The sequence below is a fragment of the Toxorhynchites rutilus genome, chromosome 3, assembly GCF_029784135.1.
Source record: "Toxorhynchites rutilus septentrionalis strain SRP chromosome 3, ASM2978413v1, whole genome shotgun sequence".
NCBI classification, from domain to species: Eukaryota; Metazoa; Arthropoda; class Insecta; order Diptera; family Culicidae; genus Toxorhynchites; species Toxorhynchites rutilus.
The window spans coordinates 188,796,947-188,824,036 of record NC_073746.1 but is presented as its reverse complement, the minus strand read 5'-3'; the positions used below and the strand labels follow the sequence as shown (position 1 = coordinate 188,824,036).

General features: G+C 41.1%; 1 protein-coding gene across 2 annotated transcripts in view; it reads left to right on the top strand.

Annotated features, from left to right (window-relative positions):
• Nucleotides 1-804: 804 nt before the first annotated feature.
• The window catches only part of LOC129777377 (putative ammonium transporter 2), a 40,986-nt gene continuing 14,700 nt past the window's right edge, over nt 805-27,090 (top strand). Inside the window, exons 1-2 of one of the 2 annotated variants that reach the window (XM_055783618.1) lie at nt 805-1,147; nt 1,209-1,410. In XM_055783618.1, the coding sequence (XP_055639593.1) occupies nt 901-1,147; nt 1,209-1,410 (449 nt within the window). In that variant the 5' untranslated portion in view covers nt 805-900. Of the gene's footprint in view, nt 1,148-1,208; nt 1,411-25,058; nt 25,588-27,090 lie in introns of those variants that run through there. The other variant, XM_055783619.1, reaches the window with a different exon arrangement.

Here is a 27,090-nt window from a genome sequence, read left to right as displayed (position 1 = left end):
GTTGGTGTTTCATGTTAAGTGGAGGAAACGCGATGCCAGTTCGCCAAGCAGTTTCAATCCACTATAACGAATGCTTGAGAAAAGGAACCGAATTTCAGATTTTGCCACCGTTTGCTCCACATATCGGAGGACTTTGAATGGCGGTTGTAAAATCTTTTAACACGTTAGCCCCGTTTTGCTTCCTTGGGACTGACGTTGAGCTTTTCATTAGAAATTTGATTTCACACATTGAACGTTTCAATTCAATTACACAAATACTGTGTGTCGCGGATATTCGTTTAAGCTTTATTAAGCTTCAACTGATTGCCTCAAACAGTAGCAAAACACATGAAAACATCAAACAGCATTATTACTTCACTTTATAACGGTAACGCAAACACCAAAAATATGCCATTTTTGAAATTATAGTTGAGCCATGTATATAAGGCTCAACACGAACTATTTGAATTATCTTTTCACAGTATCCGGTTTTTACATACTGCGTGTGTGTCTGCTGAATACGACAGCTTCAAATGAGCGTGAGATTGAAATACAATTGCCGATTAAAGAAATGACAATTTACGTTGGCTGGCATCGGAAAGCTATATAAAGATAGCTGGACATAGCATTGTTGTACACGATAGCCTATTAAACTAAATCTTTGCATGTTGAACGGTAATGACTTAACGATATATTTATTCAGACAAATTAAATAAATTGATTTAACCCTACACATTATCTGCATGTGTGTTTAAATTTTAATTTTGTTGTTCCGCTACTTCATGGAGAGACATCAAAAGGTTATTCAAAGCATGATTGTTACTTGGGATAGTTGTTGAAATTTGGGAAGTAAAGTAGTTTTCAGAAACTTTAGGCAATTTAAAATAATTCGTTTGGTGTTAGTGTTCAAATGACGATATTATGATGGCGAATTATTCGAATGTTCTAATTCGTCCTAGCATTGCTCCATCTCTGCTGTGGGCTCGCAACAATAGTTATGTTATTCCTGGAGTGTACGATTTGACCGTTGAAGATACAAACTGGGTTCTCACATCTTCATTCATTATATTCACAATGCAAACTGGATTTGGAATGCTTGAATCAGGATGTGTTTCATTGAAGAATGAAGTTAACATTATGATGAAAAACATTATTGATATAGTGTTAGGTTGGACATCTCTTGTGAATTCAAATCGAGTTGAAAGATGATGTTTTGCATTTATATTCAGGAGGTTTTACATACTGGTTGTTTGGATATGCCATGTCTTTCGGGCGAGGAGAGCTGAACAATCCTTTCGTTGCATTAGGAGATTTTCTTATTGATCCAAGTGTAAATGATCCTCTTATCGGACCAATATTCGCTGCTTTTCTTTTTCAACTATCATTCTCGACCACTGCAACAACTATTGTGAGCGGTGCGATGGCGGAAAGGTAAGTTTTTTGCGTGTTTAATTATTCTATATGGAATGCATCGTCAGTATATATTAGGCTGTCAAAAAAGTCCTGCGGTATTTTTTTAAAATTTTCATTTGTTCATAAAATTAGTTACAATCATCTGTTTTAAGTCAAATATGCGCCGTTTTGTTCGATGACTTGTTCCCAACGAGATGCCAACTTCATAATACCCCTGTTATAGCAGATCTCTTCCTTATTGGCAAAAAACTCGGATAGACAATTTTCACAGGCCTCTTTTGTGGCTAACTTCTGACTACCTAGCTCGTTCGCCATGGACAAAAACAGGTGGTAGTCACTTGTATACATCGTATACATCGTATACATCGAGCTTCTTTGTGAATCCAAGCTTCTTCAAATGGTTAATAACGGTTTGATGACTTATCCCCAGCTCTTGGCCGATGCTACGGCTGCTACTATGCCGGTCTTTCTCGGCTAATTCAGCGATTTTGTCGCAATTTTCGACGACAGGCCTTCCGGAGCGTGGCGCATCTTCGACGACCTCTACACCACAACGAAAACGTTGAAAACATCGTTGTGCGGTGGAAATGGAAACTGTATCGGGTCCATAAACTGCACAAATTTTATTGGCAGCTTGAGATGCAGTTTTGCCTTTGTCATAGTAGTACTGTAAAATATGTCGGATTTTCTCTTCATTTTGCTCCATATTTGCGACACTATAACTCACGAACGACTTAACCAAACAGAACACTGTCAAGGACTATATTATAGCGCGCAAAAATACCAACAAGCTATAGTATGACTCAATACAATGAATACAACTAGAACTACGCGCATACAACGACACCTCGCGGAAATACCGCAGGACTTTTTTGACGCCCTAATATATGACTATTTAACTAAAGCGATACAGGATGATAATTTCATAATCAAACAATCGAACGAAACACGAATAATATTTTTAAGTTTGAATCATCATTGGAGACACGTAAATAACTGCTGTTAATAGTTTTGAAATGAAATCATTCCAATGATTTTTTTTATCTCTTTCGTTTATCGTTTATTTTAGGCTCATAAGCAATTCAGCTGTAACAGAGCCGAATTTGAATGGTGTATATGTCACATTTTTATCATATCTATAATTAGCACATTACACAGTTGCCATTTGCATATTTAGGCCATTTAGGTGTAAGAGTTTTCCCTCTGTTCTTCCATTATCCAGTTAGACCGGACAGCGGAGACAGTTGATTGATCATTGTTGAGTTATTTATAGAACAGCAGCCCGATGTGTCTTGCAGAGCAGAGCATTTGTATGGATGAATCGATCTTATTTCGACCGTGAATCGATCTCTATCGCTGATGATTGTTGCGTGGACGTAGCTATTCTGTAACAACACAAAGATGGTCAATGAGGGCCCTGAGTTTTGGACTCACGATCGATCGCTTACTAAGCGAACGCGCAACCAATGTGGTTACGGAGACTCCCCAGATCACTCCATTGATATCATAAACGAGTCCGACATTCCTCAAAACTATTTTAGTAAAAGGACTGCACTTAAAAGAAGCGCTGTTGCCCTGTTAACTGATCCATAGTAACAAAATTTGCGGGACACTGTTGTCCGCCGTTGCCATTTTCTCTCTCTCGCTATTATAAAGGAGCGTGATAATATTACACCTCATCATAAAATGAAGTTGGAAGGTGTTTTCTAAGACGATAAAGAAGAACATGAACGAGAATATATCTTTCTTTGTCTGGGCCGTGTAGTATCGCACAGCCGTCAAAGTTTCAGTTTTTTGAAAACCGAAAAATAACCTAAGGGAAGAGTAAAATCCCGAAGTCAAATATCTTCAAATTGCATAAAACGTCGAGATCTACTGTCATCTCGAAAAAAGAAAAAAAATAATGTCAAAAATCGACACTCTGGGACACTCTGTTCGTTCGAATACGAGGCAAAACCTATGGTTTAGTGTGCCAATTAAAATCGTCATATCGATTTTCCATATGAGACTTCCTGCGAAATGTTGATTTGCACGAAAAAATACCCTATGCAAATATTAGCTCATTCATACTTCATTTACTATTGTCGAAGATGTCAAAAATTAAGTTTTCTGAAAATCGAAAAATCACCCAAGAGTAGAGGGAGACCCGATTTCTTTTACTTTTTCAAAACTTTTTCGAAAAAAAATTGATTCCAAATGTCTTAGAAGGTCTTAAAACGTCGAGATTTACTGTTATCTCAAATCTCTTCAAATCGAGATGGCCCTTTCCATTGGCACTCTAATGAACAGTTATGATTGTAAGCAGTCGTATTACCCCGGCGGTATTATTAGACTGGTTTGCACCAAGCATGGGAAAGTTCATACGCTCATTTCTATACACCTAGTTATAAATCTGTCTTGTATCTGCTAGGAAGAATCCAAGGCGCGTAGAAATATATCCTAAGGTGGGCCAACTTGCTAAAACCACTCTTCAGCCATCTTGGAAGTCTACTGTTTTGTTTGTAAACAAAATACAATACGCTAGTGTCGAAGCTCGTTCCTGATCAGTCTGTCTCTTTCACGCTTCAAGCAAATAATTCCCCTTCTGCTTTCTTCCGTACTGTTTTCATATACCGCTCCCCTAACCAACTTAGTGACGAAACGGCCTCACCTAGTACCATAGACCCGTCTTGGAAGAATCATGGCGAAGAGAATGCAGCAAGCAATCATTAGATTACACGATGAATCATTTTCAACTCTCCGACCTTCTTCATTCGGGACTGTGAGTGAACCTAACATAACAAAGAGTGGACAACAACATTCGAAAGAATCGTGCGAAACAAAATAACGAATGAGTCAAAATAGGCTCAAACTGCGTGCATGTATGATTTTATTTTCCCTTCTACTCTCTTCCTTATTAGCATTCAAACCAAGCAATGCACCTGAATCTGCCTTCCCGCTCACCAATAACTTGCGTTAATATGTCCTTTTGTGTTGGTTTAGATCGTATGAAATACTATGAAAAAGAATTTTACTGCTACGATCTATGATCGAGGCTTCAATGATTGCTATTTGAGTGAAAAACGAATGATTTTACTTGTATGAGAATTCAATCAAAACTGTATCACAGAGACACTATTTGTAAGTAAAAGTAAAGAGTAAAAGATTCCAATCTGATTCTCTCACCATCTAACGTCGTTCCGAGAGACAAATAAGAGAATGCAAAATTCTCTGAGAATAGATGAGAGGAATCGAGACAATATTTTTTCGATGAATTCGTGAATGAACTTTGCGTAGAAGATAGGATTGTGTTCTGTCTCAAATATAGTGAGACATAATCGGAGAATAGAGAGATGAGTTTTATCTGTGAATGAGTGTTGCCGAACGAATTTGGATACGATTCTTCCATACCTGGTCAGCACTCTAACCGAGACGTACAACTCTACTTCAGTTGTCACGTGATAGAAGATTTCCTTTTCAAGAATCATTACGGAAAGTTTATGGCACGGAGAAGAACATCAAAGATGGTTGTGCAGTTTGTGCAGTATACCAGCATGAGTAATGAGTTTTCGGCACTGGTGGTTTGTGGTAAGCGTGACTCATGCCAAATGAAATACTTTGACGATGATAATGAATATAGCCCATTCGGGCTTTTCCTTTCCAATTTCAAAGGCATTCGTCTTGGATGCATTCGTTGCGACAATACGCGTTCTCTATCGGTGCGATTTACTCCGGTTAATATCAGATGCTTCCGTGTTATTTCATTAAAAACTTACCGGGAAAGTATTACCGGATTGGAACTACATCTCCTAACCGGTAAATAAACTGTTATCACGCGCGGGGGATAGTGATTTTATCCTGAATATATTGTCGGTGGATGAAAGAAAACACAGTGAACATACGCCATAACTCTTGTTTATATTTACTATTCATACATCTGATCCAAACCCGTGTTGCCAGTTCAGTTGACACGCGCCTTTAAGGTGCGTTTTCATCAGTTCAACAAACTGATATAAATTTGAATTTAGAACTGCGAAAGAATTAAGTGAATAAAAAGTGAAGTCTTTCGAATTATAATCGGACTCTGTTTCGCGAGTATTTTACTCTTTTATATCGAGTGTCGGCAGAAAAACAAAACCCAACGGTAGCCGTCCAACATGGCAACGGGGGGTTTCCCCCCCCCCTCAATCCTCATGAGGATCCTGGGGATCCCGGCCCAACAAACAAATTTGAAGGGTCATATACGGGACGTACCTTTCCCGAATATGGTGACTCCAATGGCGATTACGGTGAATTGCAAATACTGCGACTGGAGGGTGTGTCAAAAGCACTCCCTAAAAGACCTTTCGAGATACGCAAATCAGTAGAGACATTCTTGCGCACCAAAATTGTTGACGCGAGGCCCGAAAATAGAGGGGCTTCCTACATCATAAAAATGCGGAATCAAAAGCTTATCGATACCATCAAAACAATGACCAAACTTATTGATGGAACGGAAATAAAAATAAACGACCACCCCACACTGAACCAATGTAGATGTGTCGTCTACTGCCCGGAAACCACTAGCTATAATACGGAAGAGATAAAAAAAGAGCTACAAGATCAAAGAGTTAAAGACGTCCGAAGAATCACCAAAAAAGAAGGCGACATGGTAGTACCTACACCCACTTTGATCCTGACTCTCAGTGGAACCGTGGTACCGCAAACCATCAATTTTGGTTGGATCAGAGTTCGAACCCGGCCATACTATCCAACACCAATGTTGTGCTACGGTTGCTATGATTACGGTCACCCTCGAAAGCGTTGTCCTATCGAAATTCCAGTATGTGGCATATGCTGCGGTAATCACCCAATTACTCCAGAGACCCCATGCAAAGCTAATCCCTACTGTAAACACTGCTCAAGCAACTCACACGCGGTAAGTAGCAGGAAATGTCCAGTTTACATGAAAGAGTTCGAAATTCAGCACCTCATGGTAGACCAGGGTATCGGCTACCCAGCCGCTAGAAGAATGTACGACTCGTCCCATCGAACTAAGACCACTGTTGCCGTAGTCACCGAAAGCAACGATGCTCGCTTTGCAGAACTCAACACTAAATTTGAACAATTACTTTCCGAAACTATGAAAAAGGACCAACAAATTAAACTCCTCCAACAGGAAGCTACGAAACGCGATAAGAAAATGGATGCCCTCATAACGGCAATGAAAGCAAAATTCAAACAAATCGCCGAGAAGGATGCGCGGATTGCTGAGTTGGAGGCCGTCCTAAATGCCACCAATACACTTACTTCAACCCCCAAAATCATAACTGCCTCGAAAAAACAGAGTACACCAACGACGAAAGAATCCAAAAAGGAATTAGTTTCAATTGAAAAAACCTCGACCAGCAACATCACTAGTAACCTGATAACATCCAACCGCAGATCACGATCCCGATCTTCTCAACGATCAAACTCGCAGAAGCGTGGCAAGGAAGGACGTCGGACCAACGAAAATTCCAATGCGGAAAGACCTCGCTTCTTGCAATAATGGTACCACACAAAACAATTCATCGTTCAACAAACCCGCCCCCAAAAAGCACAAGAAATGCACATCTCCTACAGCCGACCAGGCCATACAAATCTCTGACGAAGAGGCAGAAAACTCTCAATCAGTCAGAGATTTCAGCATGGACTTCAACGTCTCTTCTGATGATCCAGAAGACGATGAAACACGGGAACATATGGAGATTTTGCCGTAGCTTGCAGTAGGAATGTCCTCTCCAGTCAATAGAAAGACAATAGACCACAATTGAGCAATCATCAATGGTCCTCACACGTAACAAAGCGAAAAGCCACACTAGAGAGCACAGAGAGGACAATGCAATGCAAAATATTGTCACACCCAAACCGACGAAACGAACTCCCATTTCACCACTGACAACACAACCTTGGGTAGCCGAGGCCCTGCCAGTGCGGAAGTCTTTGGAGGACCGGAACTGACAGACAATCCTCGACACCCAACGGAAACAAGCGAGACGGACAAGCGGGTTTTACTCCCGTATTCCTCGCAGGACAGCGAGGGAAACATGAATATACAAATCGAAAGCGAGACGGACAAGCGGGTCTCAATCCCGTATTCCTCGCAGGACAACAAGGGAAGCTTCAGTAAACAGATCGGAAGCGAGACGGACAAGCGGGTCCCACTCCCGTATTCCTCGCAGGACAACGTGGGACAAAATAAGAGATACGTAGTCCCGGTCAGCCGGAGCGCTCCTAGCGCAGAAGTCACAGAAACCAAACCACCCCTCCGACGACCTGTGAGAATTACGGGGTGGAATACCATGCCACCAGACGCAACAGTTGATGCCAAAAAGTACGACCAATGGAGGGCAACTATCGGAAACTACACAACACCAGTTCCTGGACCTTCACGAGTACTTTCAACTTTCTCCGCGGCTCCCTCACCTCTGCCGGTAGCGGGGTCTCCCTGGACTGCTTCCATCGGTGGAGCTCTGTCGGGGTCCGCAACTCGTTCGACAAGCCACAACATATGGCGAGCCATAGAAAGCGAGACGGACAAGCGGGTATCACACCCGTATTCCTCGCAGGACAGCGAGGGAAGCTCCTATGAAAGCGAGACGGACAAGCGGGTTACACCCCCGTATCCCTCGCAGGACAACGGGAAACACATCAGGAAGAACACAGTCCTGGGTAGCCGAGGCCCCCCTAGTGCGGAAGTTATAAACAAACCGGAACTAGGGACCACCCCCCGGCGCCCGGTGGACTTTCTCGAATCATCGAAAGCAGAGTCTAAAAAACCCCTTCGACGCTCAGCAAGAATTGCGGAGCGAATGACCGCTACAGTAGATAAACGGAAACACAACTCGCGACAGGCAAAGACCGGCAATTCCACAACACCTTCAAAACCATCAACACTTCTTTCTGCGGCTCCCTCACCTCTGCCTACAGCGGGGTTCAATCAGACTGCTTCTGTCGGTGGAGCTCTGTCGGGGTCCGCAACTCGCCTAACAAGCTCGAACGTCCAATCGCCAAGCTCACTGTTGTCATCTGACCCAGTACCACAGCGGAACCTCAGAAACAGCCACCTTACAGGCTCAACGCTAGCCATCCAATGGAACATGAACGGCTACTTCAACAACTACTGCGATATTGAACTTCTGGTTCAGAAGTACTGCCCAATTGTGTTAGCCATCCAGGAAGTCCACAAAGCCGATACCATCAAACTTAACAGATCCCTAGGTGGCCGATACAGATGGGTCCTAGGGGTGCACCCCAATTTTTATCATTCCGTCGCAATAGGAATTCGTCAACCGTTTCAGTTCACCGAAGTGAGTCTATACACAGAGCTTCCAGCGGTTGCAGTGAAAGTTCACCAACCATTTCCGGTGACTATCGTTTCACTATATTTACCAAATCCGAGAATCCTCAACCTACGAAATGAGCTCATTAACACACTGCGCAATATCACCGGTTCAACCCTCGTCCTAGGAGACTTTAACGGACACCACGAGACGTGGGGAAGTCCCAACCACAACCAGCGTGGAGTTACCATCACAGAAGCCATGGAGAAGGTGGAACTCGTAGTGTTAAATGACGGGTCTCCTACCTTCGTACACGGTCGTATCGAAACAGCCATAGACCTAAGCTTTTCTAGCCGAAATCTTCTTCCCCGCCTATTGTGGCGAACACACTCTGACCCGATGGGGAGTGATCAGTACCCGATTATCATTCGGACTGATGACAAACCCTCAGTGCTCACCAGGCGGCCACGGTGGCAGTATGACCAAGCGGATTGGACAGTCTATCAAACCAACGTCGAAAGTTTCCTGGATCAACTCAACCGGGAGCCCGGCCCAACAACCATGAATCAACTCTCGAAAGGTCTGTTTAATGCAGCTCTCACATCCATACCGAGAAGCAGCTCAGTCCCTGGCAGGAGGGCAACCCGATGGTGGTCCCCCGATGTAAAAGCAGCAGTTAAATCAAGGAGGAAGGCTCTACGGGCGGCAAAACGAATACCCGCTGGGCACCCCGACAAAATGAAGGCGGTAGAACTCTATCGGACAGCTCGGAACGAATGCAGGAAAACGATACGCAACGCAAAAACAAACAGCTGGCGAGAGTTCATCGACGGTGTGTCTAGTGAAAGCACATCGGCTGAGCTATGGCGACGAGTTAACGCCCTCTCAGGGAAAAGGAAATGCAAAGGCATCACCCTGTCCGTGATGAACGAGACTACCACTGATCCACTCGTAGTCGCAAACGCGCTGGGAAACCACTTCCATACTATATCAGCGTTGGATGGCTACTCTGAAGACTTCAAAAGAAAAAACGATGTCAAGACAGACTCAATACGGAGATACAAAATACCAGACATAGACCCAAACCCGAATCTCAACCAACCATTCCACATCCGCGAACTTAACCTGGCGCTGGCCGTCGGCAAGGGCAAATCAGCGGGACCGGACGATGTTGGTTACCCACTCCTTGAGAAACTCACCGCAACAGGCAAGTCGAAATTGCTGGAGGTTTTTAACCGGATCTGGACTGAGCGCGATTTCCCTCGAGAATGGTCCAGCAGCTTGGTTGTCCCGATTAAAAAACCAAACAAAACCGGACACTCGCCAGAGGACTATCGTCCCATATCACTGACATTCTGCGCCTCCAAGGTCATGGAGAGAATGGTGAACCGACGACTGACTCAACACCTATCCGAAAACCATCTGCTAGACTTCCGACAACACGCGTTCCGATCTGGCTGCGGGACCAACACATATCTGGCCACCCTGAGCCATGCTCTAAACGAGGCAAGGACGGAAAACCTGCACACTGAACTAGCGGCACTGGACATTGCCAAAGCATATAACCGAGCTTGGACCCCGGCAGTTCTGCAGCAGCTGTACAGATGGGGCATCGCAGGCCACATGCTTCACTTCGTGAAGGGTTTCCTGAGCCATCGTTCTTTCCGAGTAATAGTTGGAAATCAAAAATCGAGAGAATTCGCCGAAGAAAGCGGAGTTCCCCAAGGGTCCGTGTTAGCCGTGACACTTTTCCTGGTAAAAATGAACAGCATTTTCGAGAACCTACCAAGGGGCATCCGTGTTTTCGTATACGCGGACGACGTGATGCTAATGGTAATGGGCGCCTTCATCAAGCTTGTTAGATGGAAGCTCGCCCAAGCCATTTCATGGGTGGCGAAGTGGGCCTCCTCAGTGGGCTTCCAACTATCTCCATCTAAGAGCGAGTTTATCCACATATGTAATACAAATCACAGAATTAGTAACACCCCGATCCGGATCCAAGGAACAATCATCCCAAGACGAAAAACAATCGGGATTCTCGGAGTCACCGTAGACCGTAAATTGTCTTTCAGCCAGCACTGCGATAGAGTCAAAAATGATTGCCAAAGTCGTATCAACTTACTTAGATGCCTTGCCGGTCGACACACGAACTCTAATCGGAAAACGAGGATGAACGTCTGTAATGCTATAGTAAACTCCCGCCTATCCTATGGATTGGAAATCACGGTATTGGGTATCCAGACCCTACTGGACAAATTCGATCCCACATACAATCGCGCCATCCGCACTACCTCCGGTCTTCTCCCGTCTACCCCCGCAGACGCAGCTTGCGCTGAGAGTGGCATACTCCCGTTCCGGTTCTATATAAGGAAAACATTATGTCACCGTGCGATCGGATTTATAAATAAGACAGAAGGATCGAACGGGGAAGGTTTTCTCCTTGTCGAGGCTAACCGCCTCCTCCAGGAAACAACCGGTCAGAAACTTCCGCCGATATTCGGAATCCAGTGGAATGGATCGAGAAGCTGGAATATGAAACGATTAAAAATGGATACAACGATAAAGGACCACTACAAGGCCGGTTCTAACCCCATAGCCGTTCGGAAACATATTGCGGAACTTTTAAATACCCGGTACGCGGAACACACTGTTCGCTACTCGGATGGCTCCAAAGCTTCAAAAAGAGTCGGGATAGGAGTGACAGGTCCAGACATATCTACCTGTCATCGCCTTCCAGACGCTTGCAATGTCTTTTCAGCAGAGGCGGTCGCAGCGTACATTGCTGCAACCCATCCATCGGACAGTCCCGTCCTGGTGCTGTCCGACTCGGCCAGTGTGATATCAGCGATTGACTCGGAAAGACCGACACACCCGTGGATTCAACAAATTCTCATGGACACACCTCCAGATACCACATTCATGTGGATACCGGGCCACTCTGGAATACCCAGGAACGAAGAAGTGGATCGTCTTGCAGCATCGGGTCGACGAAGGGCACACTTCACAAGTCTAGTTCCGGCAGATGACGTGAAAACATGGGTGTCCAAACAAATTGAGCAGAGATGGGCTCAAGAATGGTACGATGCTGGTCGACGTGGAACTCGGGAATTCTTTCTACGCAAGATTAAAGCGACAATCTCTAAATGGGAGGATCCCCGGGGACACCGCGATAAGCAGATTATTTCCAGACTCAGAACCGGGCATGCCGCTTTTGCCTACAACATGGGCGGAAACAGAGACAGCTTCCGAATTCAATGCGGTTTGTGCCGCAGTCACCAGTCAGTAGAACATGTTTTATGTCACTGTCCACAATACGATGGGTCAAGAACACTCCACGGTGTCCCTGGAAATATCAGAGACGCTTTAGGCAATGACACATCCACAATTGCTGCAGTGATTGCATACTTAAAAGATAACAACATGTACAACCGGACGTAAATCACACCACCAAACACACACCACGCGAATGGAGGAGGGTGATGGCCCGACCGGCAGTAGACTCCTCTGTGATGCCACTTGTAGACACGATAAACGGAAAGGCAACGACGGGTCAATAAAATGAAGACGAGACATGAACTAGAACAACGAGAACGGAAACAAGTTTCAATGGATAAGCACGACGACGCGAACAATAGAAAGGACACGTAAAGGATACAGCAACAACGGATCTACAAGGTAAAGACCAGGCATGGACTAGGACAACGAGAACGGAAACCAATATAAAAATAGAAAATAAGGAAAATTTGATGTCCCCAATTCATAGGTCTAGCCCACTCATGGCTCCATGTTTAGGGTGTAACATAATAAGGGGTACAATTACCCACTATTTGGGAGAGTCCCCTCAGGCCTCTCCACTCTCGCGGTTAGAGATGAACCAGCCTTTGGCTGAAAATCTCTTTAATAAAGAAAGAAAAAAAAAAGTCACAGGAGGGTTGAGTCCGAGACACGACCGCATAGTTGACGTAGAATTCCGTTAGGCTGTCTGTTGATTTTGGATATGTTTGAAGAATTACATCGTTAAACTCTTTGATAATGATTTGGTGGCCCTGCGAAAGGCCGTTTTGTTTGGTTGTTGGGTATCGTTTATTCACTCCACCTGTGTTTACCGAGTGATGATGACAGATGGATGGTAAACAGTCGTTCGATGGTGCGTATCAGATAAAAGAGGCCGAAATGGAACAAGATATGATGAAAACCGCCCTCTGTGATCCTAGACGAAATGCCTCCTGTGTTATGCATGGATGAAATAAAAAAAAACTCACCAAAGTAATATAAGATAATTAACAAAACCGAACACAATTATCAATTTTTCTCATCAGTAAAAACATGTTACTTTAATATAGAGAAACCATATTTTAAATGGAAAAAGTAATTTTCTTTTATAATTTTTACTTTCTGAGTGTTTGATCAACCCAATGTGAATTTTAATCAGACTAGAAACACCTCATACTATATCCAGAGCATATGAGAAATCACTTTTTGTAATATTTCTTCACTTTTCCAATTTTTCTCGCCGTATAAACTTTCCTTGGGTGAAAATGAACACAACAAAACAGACAGCTTAAACCAAACGATCCGTTCTCGAGCGGGAACACACCTTGGTTTTTATTTGTGAAAATTGAAATAAATCATTTCATATACCAAGTCATTTTAAACACAACTGCTACCATATATAATTTTACACTTGTACAATTGTGCTGAATTTTTCACAATACACGATCGGTCATTGATATGAAATTTCACGAAGCAACCAACATTAAAGTTCCAAATTTTAAAATTTTATTTGCTAGAATTAATCGTATCACTCACCTTACTTGCAACATAAAAATGCCCCCAACTTGCATATATTTGCAATGTCGACTTCCCCCAGGCAGCTTGAATTAGAAGGAACACTTTTCGATGGGAACAAAAGCTCCCCCTACTTTCATGTATTTGCAATATCGATTTCCCCCAGGCAGCTTGGTTTTGATGTCTCTGTTAGGGAACCGTCGCATGTGTCGTCAATTTCGACCAATCAGAAGTGGGTATTTCCGTTAGGATAGGGGTTGAGATTTTTCAATTGCTCGATAGTTAGTTTCATGACATATATTATTTTCTTCAATATAAAAAATTGTTATGGAGTGCCGAAATCGATTGACGCAAAAATTTCATCAATCCATCAATAAATGACTGAGCAATAAGCGTTTGAAATTGGACAATTTTCCCGATGTGCTAGATTTTCGATTTTCAATTTGTACCCCAATATGTTCCCGAAAGACGTAATTCTACGTCAAAAAAAAAAAAAAATTTCAAAGGGAACTACAGTTGTTCTGATGGAACACAACACCTCTTCTGTTGATCAACTCTGGCCGTTGCTGGTCGATCGCTAGCTTTAAACGGCCCAGTTGTTGACAGTAGAGATCTGGATTCATTGTTCGGCCATACGGAAGCAACTCATAATAAATTATATCTTTCAAGTTCCATCAAATACACAGTAGAACCTCACTGGCCGTTAGTCCTGGCTTTGACACGATCATTTTCGTATCATATTGTCGTATGTGATCCATTTCTCGTCCCCAGCCACTATCCGTTTAAGAAATGGGTCGATTTCATTCAGTTTGGCCAAGGTTTCGTAAATCGAAATTCGATCCATTATGTATTTGTGATGTTAATTGATGTGGTACCCAAACATCGAGCTTTTTTTGTGAATCCAGCTTTGCGCGAATGGTTTAAAACTGTTTTATGGTCGATATTTAACTCCTGGGAGATGCTACGACTACTAAAATGGTGGGAAACTTCGGTTTTTTCCTCGATTTTGCCCACATTATCGATGGCGGGTCGCCTGTGCGAGGTGTATCTTTAACATCAACAATTTCAGTGTTGGCACCATAAACATCATTTACAATATTAATGGCCTGGCCTACATTATCACCTTTATCGAAGAAACCGGTAAAATGTATCGAATTTTCTCTTTGTTGAATTTCATTGTTAACACCCTGTAACTCACAACTGAATGGAACCAAAAAAACAGTAAAATATTGTCGCCTTTACAACGATTGTAAATAAAACAGGAAGTGGGTTATATTTATGGTATAACTGCAAGGGTGACGTAGGACTATCGTTGATTTAGAGATCATTTGTTTGAAGTTGAATCTAAATCCATCCTGAATGAATGAATAAATACATATTTGGGTGTCTTCAAAAACGAGAGTGTTACGTTGGAGACTCAAGGTTTTATGCATCCAATATTGGATACAAAAAACCTTGTTCTGAGAATAATCTTCAGAAGCTTTCCTGCTAACTGCACTTGATTGACAAATCACAAAACCAAATGTATGTGGTCGCAGTATTATATGGATAGAAAACATTAACATTCCAAGGGGAACTGGCAGATTATTTTTCAGCAACGATCATTTCTTTCCAGGTTTCCTCTCGATAACCAGCAAACGAAAAGAGTTGCGCGCGTGTATGTGTGTGTGTGTGGCGGCTGCTTCTATGTCTTCCCGAGGAATCGTATTTCGATGCTGATACTCTCTGGTCACGAGAGTATCACGGCTTTTCTGCGCTCCTTCACAGTTAAAACAAACTGATTGCATTTCAGGTCAGGTCAGGCCAGGTAATGAATCCCTCGATCCCTCGCCGTTCAGCTCGTTCAGTAACGATGTTGTCTTGTCGATGTCCTCAGGCGTCGTGCACAATTACGTAACGCTAAAAATCCGAATTTTGAACCACCTCTCCCCCCCCCTATCGTAACGCAATTTCCTATCTCTAATAAACAGAAAGTAACGCAACATCTACCCCGTCCCCCCTTATCGCGTTACGTAATTTGTGCACGACGCCTCACGAAAAATGAATCGGTTTCACCACCAGAATATCATTTCAGTATGCTTTTCGTCCGTGATTGAATCGAGAGAAGGTGTGGTTTACGATGGCAATTTCGAAGGCAAACTAGAGGAGAATGAACTCTCTGAGTATGAAAATTTCGGCGACTGAGCAATAATCGATTGAAAATTATATAATTTTCGCGATACGAAACATTTTCCGTTTTTCATGTTATGCATCCAATATTGGTTACGAAAATATCCTACTGATGGGAAAGAATAATCTTCAGAAGCTTTCCAGCTAATTACACTTGATTGAAAAATTACGAAATCAAATGTATTTGGTCGCTGTATTCGCCATATAATTAGAAAACATTAAAATAAACTCTTTCGCATGGATGTATTCTTCAATTCCCAGGGAACTGGCAGATTATTTTTCAGCAACGATTAGATCTTTCCGGAATTTTCTCGATGCTGTATGGCATCCAAACGAAAATTCTCGTTTCAGTTTGGCCTACAAAAAACTTTTCTAAACTCTAATCCATCAAATTTGGAGCCCTGAAAAGGGCCGTTGATTATATGCTAAGCTAATATAGCACCCTCTCCTTGGATTCGATGGGCCAGCTGAATGTCCTTGGGCATGATGTGACGCGTTTTGCGTGGATAGCACACAAATTTGTATCTTCGAATAAGCCTCCTGCAGCGTCATAACAGCGGAACTTTGGAAGCGCAAGTCGGTTTTGAAGTCCTGAGCAATTCCACGATCCAAAAGCTGCAAAGGTAGCTTGCGGATCAGCAATTCGGTCGACTTCTGATAGCGATGAATTTCACGCAAAGTTCCCGGTCGATAGCGATGTGGCTTCTTCACCTATCCTGCGGCTGGTGCGCTTATCCGAGCTGCTTTCGTGTGCCTTACCACTGAAAGACTAACTAGCTATCTGCTTGGTCCCAAACAAACGAGTCGTCACGGTGCGAGAGTAGAATAAGAAATGAACGAAAGCGGTAAGCGGTAATGTATTAGAGAGACTTTAAACTCTGAGAGTTCATTCGTCTCTAACGAACGAAAGCAAAGGAAGCGTCATTTTATAAACCATAAAATATAGAATCTAAACCCCACCCTTATTATATTCGTTGCTTACCCTGAGAGAGAAACGAATAACATCGAAGTAAGTATACAGTAATGTATTTGAATCCGGACACTTTGCGTTACATTTAATACCATACCGCAGCCACAACATTTTCTGCACGTTGAATTAATGCGATTGATTAGTGACTATCAAGAAACTATCAGTAACTATATTAGCAACTATTAATCGCATAAATTCAACATGAAAAAAATGTTATGGCTGTGGTATAATATTGAATGTAATGCAAAGTGTCCGGATTCAAAAGCATTACTGTAAAAAAGAGAACTCGACTGAATTTTTTTCGGTTCGGCCTGCAAAAACGAAATTAAGAGCCCCCGCCGACTGCAGACTGACTTGTCGACCGTTCGGTCGGCTTCTTAATCAGTACGGAGAAAAAAAGTCTGTAGTGTACAGCATAATGCATAGACGTAAGTATGAGCTTCCCCATCTCACATTCCAATAAGATTAATGGGTTTCCAAGTGGGCGCGCTACCCACGGATACGAATGATTTCAATAGCCTGTTTTCGAAGCTATCATTAAGCTATTGAAACAATTTTTCGACTCAATAAATAGCAATCATATAACTCTTGGACATTGTGGCCACATCGCTATCGACCAGGAGCTTTGCGTGAAATTCATCGCTATCGGAAGTCGACCGAATTGCTGATCCGCAAGCTACCTTTGCAGCATTTGGTTCGTGGAATTGCTCAGGACTTCAAAACCGACTTGCGCTTCCAAAGTTCCGCGGCTATGACGCTGCAGGAGGCTTATTCGAAGATACCAATTTGTGTGTTATCCATGCAAAACGCGTCACATCATGCCCAAAGACATCCAGCTAGCCCATCGTATCCGAGGAGAGCGTGCTATATTAGCTTAGCATATAATCAACAGCCCTTTTCAGGGCTCCAAATTTGATGGATTAGAGTACAGAAAAGTTTTTTACAGGCCGAACTTAAAGGAGCATTTAGCGAAAATCGTGGTTTCGATAATAATTCGTTACCGTTAGGTGCCATGGATATGGATTTCATAATGAAGAATATGAAATATATGACATGATGTAGTGAATATATCCGAAGAAATCACTTTGGTGAAACTGCATTATAAAATTATTTGTGTACGAATGCCGCAATCGATAGTCGACTCTAATTTGCACTGGGTAATTTCCTCGGAGGACTCGATTCCTCCTTTGAGCATTAATAATCTCTTTCTGGCAAAATGATGGGGTATGAATCACATTATTTGAATGATAGAAAGAAGAAGTTTTCTGCCAATTTCCTTCAACCTCCAAAATCTTTCTCCCGTTTGTCGTTTTCGCGTTCGCTAATCCTTTCTCACAACACCCATTTCTAGTTTGAGAAATTGTTGAGTAAACATTGTTTGCCAGTGCGCGTAGAGCGGGAATTCCTAAAGATTCATTGCACCTCTAATAAATTACCGAAAGACGTGATCTTACGTTGATCGCACTTGATTGAAAAAATCCAAAACGAAATGTGTTTGGTCGCAGCATTATATGAGTAGAAAGCAAATAATCGCTCGAAAATGACTTGATTTTCGCGATGTGAAACATTTTCCGTTTTTCATGTTATGCATGCAATATTGGATACGAAAATTTCCACTGATGGGGAAAAAAATATTCAGAAGCTTTCCTGTTAATTGCGATTGATTGAAAAATAACAAAACCAAATGTATTTGGTTGCAGTGTTATATGGATAGAAAACATTAAAAAAAACTATTTCGCATGAATGTATTTTTCAATTCCCAGGGGAACTGGCAGATTATTTTTCAGCAACGATGATAGCAACGAGAATTCCGCGCGTGTATGTGTGTGTGTGTGTGTGTGTGTGGCGGCTGCTCCGATGTTTCAAGCGGAACCGTGGCATCACTCTCCTCCTGACGGATTCCCTTTTGGCCTTAGGTGCACAAACAGGCTCTTGGTGACACCGTTCATCAGCGCTTTCATGATAAACGAAATTAGCTTCACAACAACAGCGTCAACATGCTCCAATCGCTGTTCAATCATAACTGAGTGGGTTTACGAGCGGCGCTCGCTTATATACCGATTGGTGATTTCAGTAGCCTGTTTTGAAAGCAATTTTAAGACTATTGAAACAAGTTTTTGGATGAAAAAGTAACAAGTATATGACGCGTAGACATTTTATCTTTCAAATAAAGTGTTTATCATACCATTTCGTTCAGTTGTTTAAGAGCTATTAACGCTCAAAATCTCGGTCTCCGGCGTAACGCTTTCGTTCTCGAAACTTTGGTTTTACACCCCGGTATAGAAATGAAAGACGTAGTCCTACGTCAAAAAAAAGGTTTTGAGCGTTAATATCTCTTCAGTTAATGGATGGACTTTAACACAAAATAATAGGAAATATCTCCAGTTATATTCTTACCTAAGGTATATAGAGTGGAAATTGTAAAACAAGTGAGCAATGTAACAAGTAAAATAGGTAGGTTTTTCCTATATTAATCGCTCACATTCTCTCACAATGCAACGAGTAGCATTCTTCCATGCTTTTCGCCGCGCAGTGGGATTACGAAATGTTTGCTGTTTCTCTCTTCTGATTAGCAACTTGATCTCGAACATGTCACGCTGCATTTAGAGAGAGGAAGTATAGAGGGCTGGTAAATGAATCCGAAATGGGAGTCTCCGTAGCCTGAACGGTTGCATATTCGTTTAATCAGTGAATGACTGTGGGTTCAATACCAGGACCTCCTTTGATTAGACTTTTTCCAATGTAAGAGGCGAATGAACCTGGTAGTTTGAAGCAGGGGTGACAACAGTCATTCCCGTTACACGAAGGAGAAGCATAAAATAAAATATTCTCTTCGTGGTGCAGACAAACGATGAAGATAGTCGCGCGGCAGCATGTTGCAACTATTTCTAACCATAACTGAACGTAGCCATTCTCGGTGCACAAAGAAGAATAGGAGACAATCGTTACGCTGCTTCATTTATGCTACGAGCCTAGCAATGGAATCGTTAAGTTGCATAGAATCTATGACTATTCGCATTGAGCTTTTTTTTCGAGCGTGGGGAGCGAGAATGGTATAGATGTGGTTTCGGGTGGATAGAGTGGATGGGGGATGTGATTTCGGATGGAATGAACACATTATTTGCTCCTTTCTGCCGGGAGCGCGGAAGCGTTGTTCTTGTTTTATTTTATATTATTTTAAATTTATATATTTTTCATGTTTATTTTATTTTATCATTATTTTTAGCACTTTTAACGTACGCTTTCGTCGCTACAGAAGATGAAAAAAATCGTAAATTCATAAATTCATAAATTCATTAACTCTTAAATTCATAAATTTCATAAATTTAAAAATTCACAATTTCACCTTGGCACTGAAGAACCGACTACTTTGTTTTTTGTTATCAATACCTTCAAACATTCACGTTTTCTTACTATGAGCAAGTTCATCGGTCCAATCGCAGAACTGTTCATTGATTGATCTTCTAATCGACTCCGTTTAATTTTGTATGGCAGCTCCCCCTGTGGAGTGTGGAGTGTCTAACCGCGGTAAAATCATTTATTGAACCCTAAAACCTACGCATGCCAAATTTGGTTTCATTTGCTTGATTAATTCTCGAGTTATGCAGAAATTTGTGTTTCATTTATATGGCAGCCTTACCTGAGAGAGGGGGGAGGAGTATCTAACCACCATAGAATCATTTATTGCACCGTAGTTTCGTAGTTTCCATGCAGTTATCCAACCAATCTGCCAGTTTTCTGAAATAGTAAATAATAAATGGTAAATAGATTACAATCTAATTTATTGCGTAATTCAAGTAAATAAATTGAACCTACAGCATCTAGTACTTATATACGGGGATCATTTGAAAAGTCCGTGCTATGTCAGAGAGTATGTCAAAGAGATTGCACTACTGGCGCGTATCGAGATTATATTTAGAGATGCTACTATCTTGGAATAACATACATTTTCAGCTAAATTGGTCAGTTTCCTATGGGAATTGTTCAAATTGTATTTCCTTTATCATTTGTTCTGAATTCTGCATAACTTCAAACATTTTTAACTGATTTTATTAAATTAGTAACGTCGGCGAGATTAGGTCAAAAACGAAGAAAGTTACTACTAGTAATATCTTGACAAATTATTCGAAGATTTTTTAAAGCTGTGAATCGTTTAGTAGGAGACATATTTTCACTACTTCCAATACATAATACATAACTGTACTACAAATAGTTATTATTTAAAAAATTATCAAAATTTGATGTGCGAATAGCCATCAAATAACCTCTCAGAAAAAAATCATACTTAGTATTATACAGAACTAATACAAGGTTAAATATTTCATAGAATGATTCTATTATGCCATGTCTATGGGGGTGAGAATAGGTCAAGTATAAAATTGAACATTTACAATTAAGCTGCAATGTACATGCGAAAATGCATCAATACACCCACAATTAGTAGCAATTCTCCAAATTCAACGCTAATTACACCGCTATTATCGGCTATTATCAGATCTATGAAGAGGAATTGGAGGTAAACTCTTTGCACGTATAAGGAGCGTATTCCTCAGCTTCAACTTTGCAAAAGCCACGTTTTCCAAGATTGCTGAAGCCGCTAATTGAAAGCCTTGAAGACAATCAAGCAACTGGATTTCGGGGTTCAAGAAATTTTGCATTTATCCGATTACTGTGAGACCGCCACTAAACAGCATCTCACACGTTCCAAATTCACCAGAAAGAATTGAGAGGAATCGAGGAAGTCCCCAATTCAAAACGAGAGATATTTGATGAGGGCTTCGAACGAAAGCGGCGAAAGAAGTTTGATATTCTTCTAGGAATCAGCATCACGGCTGAAGACATCGTCGACGGCAGAATTAATCTTGAACTTGTTGAAAAATTTATTTCAAAACATAATTCTTAAAAGAAAACAATATTTATTACTTTGAGTTATTGTCACCCTTCTAAAGGGTGAGAATAAATTGCCCCAGAAAACAACTGCAACAGAAACAACCGCTCGGAAAAAGTGTAGTAGACTTCTAAATATTGCGAAAAACATCATGGGTATAAATGTCTCAGAATAGCGTTATTTCTATTATAAATTATTTTTTTCGTTCTCGTTTCTCGAAACTTTTTTCTGAGATCAAAGTAAGGGGAGCGAAGTCCCCATTTAACGAGGATAAAGAATCGAAGCCCAGACCGCCAAGATTACACGATCCCAGTTGATCGTCGACCCACCGACTCGCCGTCGGAAGCGGTGGTTTCTCGCACTCAACTGATTGTCCGGTTAGTTTGAAACATAGGATACGATCCTTTAGCAAGGTCCGACCAAGCTTTAGCGAGCGTTAGACAGCTTACGTTTGTCTGGTGCATTACGTTTGCTCGGTTAATTTTGGTTCCGAAATATATCATTCATTGCATATCAATACTATTGCATCACGATCTGAAGAAATTCCTATAATTAGGGGAAGACGGGGTAAGACCGCCCGGAGGGGTAAGACAGATCACTTCTAGTTTTATAAGAAATCCTCAGTATTTTGGAAAATATGCAAGAAGTATTAATAGCATATTTTTGTCATTTCGAAACACCTTGCAACACTTGAGCGCACGAAATATTGGGTTGGGGAAAAAGAAATGTCGTATTTCTGATCGAAATTTGACGCTTTATATAACATACTTAAAATTATCCAATATAAGTCAAATATGCGCCGTTTTGTTCGCAAACTTGTTGCCATTTAGAAGGCAATTTTATTATCCCCCCCTTATAAAACCCCCCATCCTTATTTGCACAAAACTCAGACAGCCAGTTTTCGCAAGCCTCTTTTGAGGCCAACTTAGTATCACCAAGAGCGTTTTGCATGGACCGGAAGAGATGATAAACACTTGGAGCCAGGTCCGGACTATACGGTGGGTGCCATAGGACATCCCATCCGAGCTCCTGTAGCTTCTGGCGGGTCATCAAAGATGTGTGAGGCCGAGCGTTGTCGCGGTGGAATACAACACCATTCCTATTGCTCATTTCTGGCCGCTTCTGGTCAATCGCCTGCTTCAAACGGCCAAGCTGCTCACAGTAGAGAACCGAGTTGAGGGTCTGGCCATAGTTGAGCAGCTCATAGTAGATGATTCCCTTCCAATCCCACCAAACACACAGCAAAACCTTCCTGGCCGTCAATCCGGGCTTGGCGATGGTTTGGGCCGGCTCACCGCGCTTCGACCACGACTTTTTTCGCTTTAGGTTGTCGTACGTGATCCATTTTTCATCATCAGTCACCATCTTTTTTGAAAATGGGTCAAGTTCGTTCCGTTTCAGCAGTGCATCGCAGGCGTTGATTCGGTCTAAAAGTTTTTTTTGCGTCAACTCGTGTGGCACCCATACATCCAGCTTTTTTTGGAATCCAATCTTCTGCAAATGGTTCCAAACGGTTTTATGGTCTATACCCAGTTCCTGGCCAATCGAGCGAGTGCTCACATGCCGGTCTACTTGGATGATATCAACGATTTTATCGGATTCCACGACGATTGGCCTACCAGTACGAGGTGTATCTTCGACAGCCACTACACCAGAACGAAATCGATCAAACCAACGCTGTGCTGTGCGAATCGTTACAGTATCGGGTCCATAAACTACACGATTTTTTTCGGCCGCCTTCGTTGCAGTTTACCTCGCAAGTAGTAAAAACGTAAAATATGGCGAATTTCTTGCTTGGTGGACTCCATCTTTGACGCGCTATAACTTGAGACTGAAAAGGACAATCACAACACTGTCAAAACGACACTTGAGCACAGATTGTCGTCTTTAAACAGCCGTATAGTATGACCCGAAGCAATAAGTACAGCACAAGATATGTTTAACTGTTGCCATATATTGACAATATACGACATTTCTTTTTCCCCAACCCAATACATACACTGCGTTTCACAACTATAGAACCACTCATTTTTTCTGAGTTTCCAGAGATATGTAAGAAATCGGTTGAATTGAAGTATATAGTGTAGAGTACCATAACTATCTTCATTTGTAACACTGGCCATTTCAACTTTATTGTTGTGTTCATGCGCGAAACATTCAAAAAACGGGCTCTTAACATTGCTATTTTTAGTTTGACCTTCCTCGATAAAGTCGATGAATATAATGCCACGTACGCACCACGTCACACAAAACCAATTACATAACCTTGCCCGCTGACATTTGGATTTTCCTATTGCTTCGGTAATCAGTTACAGGTCGGACTCGATTATATATAGTCGAACATTTTTTTTCAACAATTATTTTTAAATCTTATACATAATCGAATCTCAAGAAAACATTTTTTCATTAATTAATGTAAACATTGATAGAAAAATAGCTTTTTGTGATTCGATTATGTATTGGATTCGAAAATTAACGTTGAAAGTGAAATTGCGATTATATATAATCGAGCCCGACCTGTATAACTATTTAGTGATCATTGATGTTCGTACGAGCGTTCAGCATTCCAATTATTAATTTTCTGTTTGGATTTTCCTGTTGAAGAAATGTTTCGTCAACAAACGAAATTCTTTTCATTTTGAAATTTGTTGTTGTGTAATTGCGTGATGTGCAATTTATGAACCAAACGTCAGACTGTAATAAAATGTTGATATGAATAATTTTATGGTTATTATTGTGTTGCCATCATGTGCTATTCTAGCCAGATATTGTACTTTCAGTTAATCACTTGTACTACAAATTTAATCACTGTTAATCACTGTGCATTTTTTTTTCAAGGGCTTGAATTTCTAAAAAAGAACTACGACAAGTTATCCGAAGAGATACCAAACAAGTTTTTGGAGTATTGAATTTTTCACCGTGATAGATGGCGATTGTGTAACAAAACGGTGCATATGTAATTGAATAAATGTATGTCTATCTAAAAAAGTGAGGCACGAACACGACATGAACTTTCCGGACAACACAATATCATACAAATATTATATGCTTATGTCAACAGTATCCATGCGCCCATGTGAGGCACCTATTAAGGCCGTTACAACGGGTTCATCAATCGGAAGGCAGAACACGAGAACCGGTGATAATTACGAGACCAGAACAGATTGAATCTCAGAAATTAATTTTGACAATTTTGAATTTGACGCCTTATTTGGTGTGTTGGGAACGAACATACTGTTCATTAGTACTTTACTTAACAGAGAAACAGCTAACGTTTGAAGGAATTCTAGTATTCTAATCTTATTTCAATGCTCATTCCAATGTCGTATTAATTCAACACAATTCAATGTAAAACTTCTATACTTCTCCGAAACGTGAGAATTGAAACACTACATTAGTGTGACAAAGCTTTATAATGACACTCGTAATTTTTCTGCCAATTATGATTATTAATGGAATGGGTAGAATAGACATTACACGAATGTGTTTTGTACAGGAAGAAAACAAAGTTATTGAAATGGGAATGACAACAGGTGAGCAGCACTCGAATCAGTTTGAATGTTGCTGTTTATCGCGGCGGATGGACCCATTCCCAACGAACTGACTATAAAATGTTAATTGTCGTGTTTATTTTATAGAGAATACAAGTTAAAGTGTGAAACAATTAATTCATTAATGGCCATGATCAACGTGCTCGCCAACATAACCGCGAATGATACGAATGGCTTCGTTCCCAAACTTTACGATTTCGGTGAAAATGATGGTGTTTTCATCATGCTGTGTGCATTTCTTTTGGTAACTTTACAAACAGGGTTTGCACTAATTGAATCGGGATGTGTGAGCGCAAAAAGTGAAGTCGATATGATGATACGGAATGTGGTGGATATTGTACTTGGTGGCATTTCCTTTTGGATTTTCGGATATGCATTCATGCTTGGGATAAGTAGTCATACCAACCCGTTCATTGGCCTTGGCGATTTTCTTGTTGATTCTTCACTAAACAATCCACTAATGGGACAGATTATGGCAGTTTATCTCTTCCAGATGACCTTTAGTGCTTCTGCTACGACAATTGTTGGAGGAGCTATTGCGGAAAGGTACGTGTTTGAACTACAATAGAAAATTTATTGGACGACTAGTAAAATTGGTGTTGATATATTGTATACGTTTAAGAATTCGGCTCCTTTTTTTTTTTTTTTTTTTTTATTTAAGTCATTTATTTTTACAGGCTCAGTTACATAGGTTTAAAGGAGTCGAACTCTTAGCTATACTTTTATTAGTATATATCAACATGTTTCCTTAAATCTAGGGTTAATAAAGTAGGAAACCGATTACTCGCGGTCGACTCGAGATTAGAAGGGTGACATAGTTTCTTTTGGAAAAAGGAGGGGATATAAGGATATTCGGCTCCTTTAAACTTAAGTAACTGAGCCTGTAAAAATAAACGAATTAATAAAAAAAATTAATATTGTATACGAATCAAAACACCTAAGATTCAGATTATAAGTTATATTTATTGGCGTATGCATTAAAAATGGATCTATTTCGAATGGCGACTACAAATAATAACTCAATGGACCATATGGTCGGTGTTAGGTCAGACCGAACCATGTGACATTTTTATTTTTTTTATCCAAAATATATATTTTTATTAAGGCTTATATGGCGTCAGCTTGACGGGGCCGGGAGTTCAATATTTCGACAATGTTTGCCTTACAACTATGTTATTAATATGTAACCGATTACTCGCGGTTGGCTCGAGGTTAGTATTACAAGCGTTCTCATAATTGGGATGTTGCAGCCTCCAATGCTCTGTACGTGTGCCCGACACGGAATACTTTCTATTGGGATGCAGCTGACCATTAATCAGCAACGCCCCCCAGGTCTGTACCCCATATCTAGCGTGGTGCGTCTTCTCGACTCGAGGAATCCAGGATAGAATGGTCACTAGCCGGCAGAATCATCAGCTCGTGAAGAGTTGTCATGTCATGTGACATTTTTATGATTTCGAGAAAAACGAACATGAAGTTCAGTGATCTGCGATTTACAAAGCATTTAATTTTTTCGTTCAATATTGTACTCAAAAATGTTAGCTACTCACTGGCAATACTTTGACGTATGATAATTGTAAAAAAAACAAAAACATGCCAAAAAAGGCAGTTATTTGACTGCCTATACGTACATGTTCCAATCTGACTGAACCAAATCGAGCATTTTTAATACTTGATTCACTAAGACTGAACAATTTCGAAATATTTCTCAATCAATTAACAGTTTTGAGTCAAAGTACCGTTTTGTCTCAGATTCCAAACAATTAAGCTTTAGTGGTCAATAAACAGTGTCTCATTACTCAAAATGGTATTCTTTCATGAAGTTTAATTGCTTTTTGTATAAGATAGAGCCTTCTTTTTAACTTGACTACAATGAAATTGATTTACAAATAAATATTCATGGTGAAAAACTAAAAATATGTTTAATCATTTTTGTCTCAAATTGCGAACGCCATTTTTGTCACTGACTCATATTCCAAACACTTTCGTCACAAATTGCGAACAGCAAAGATGCATTTCTTAAAAAAATCATACCTTTAGAACTACTGG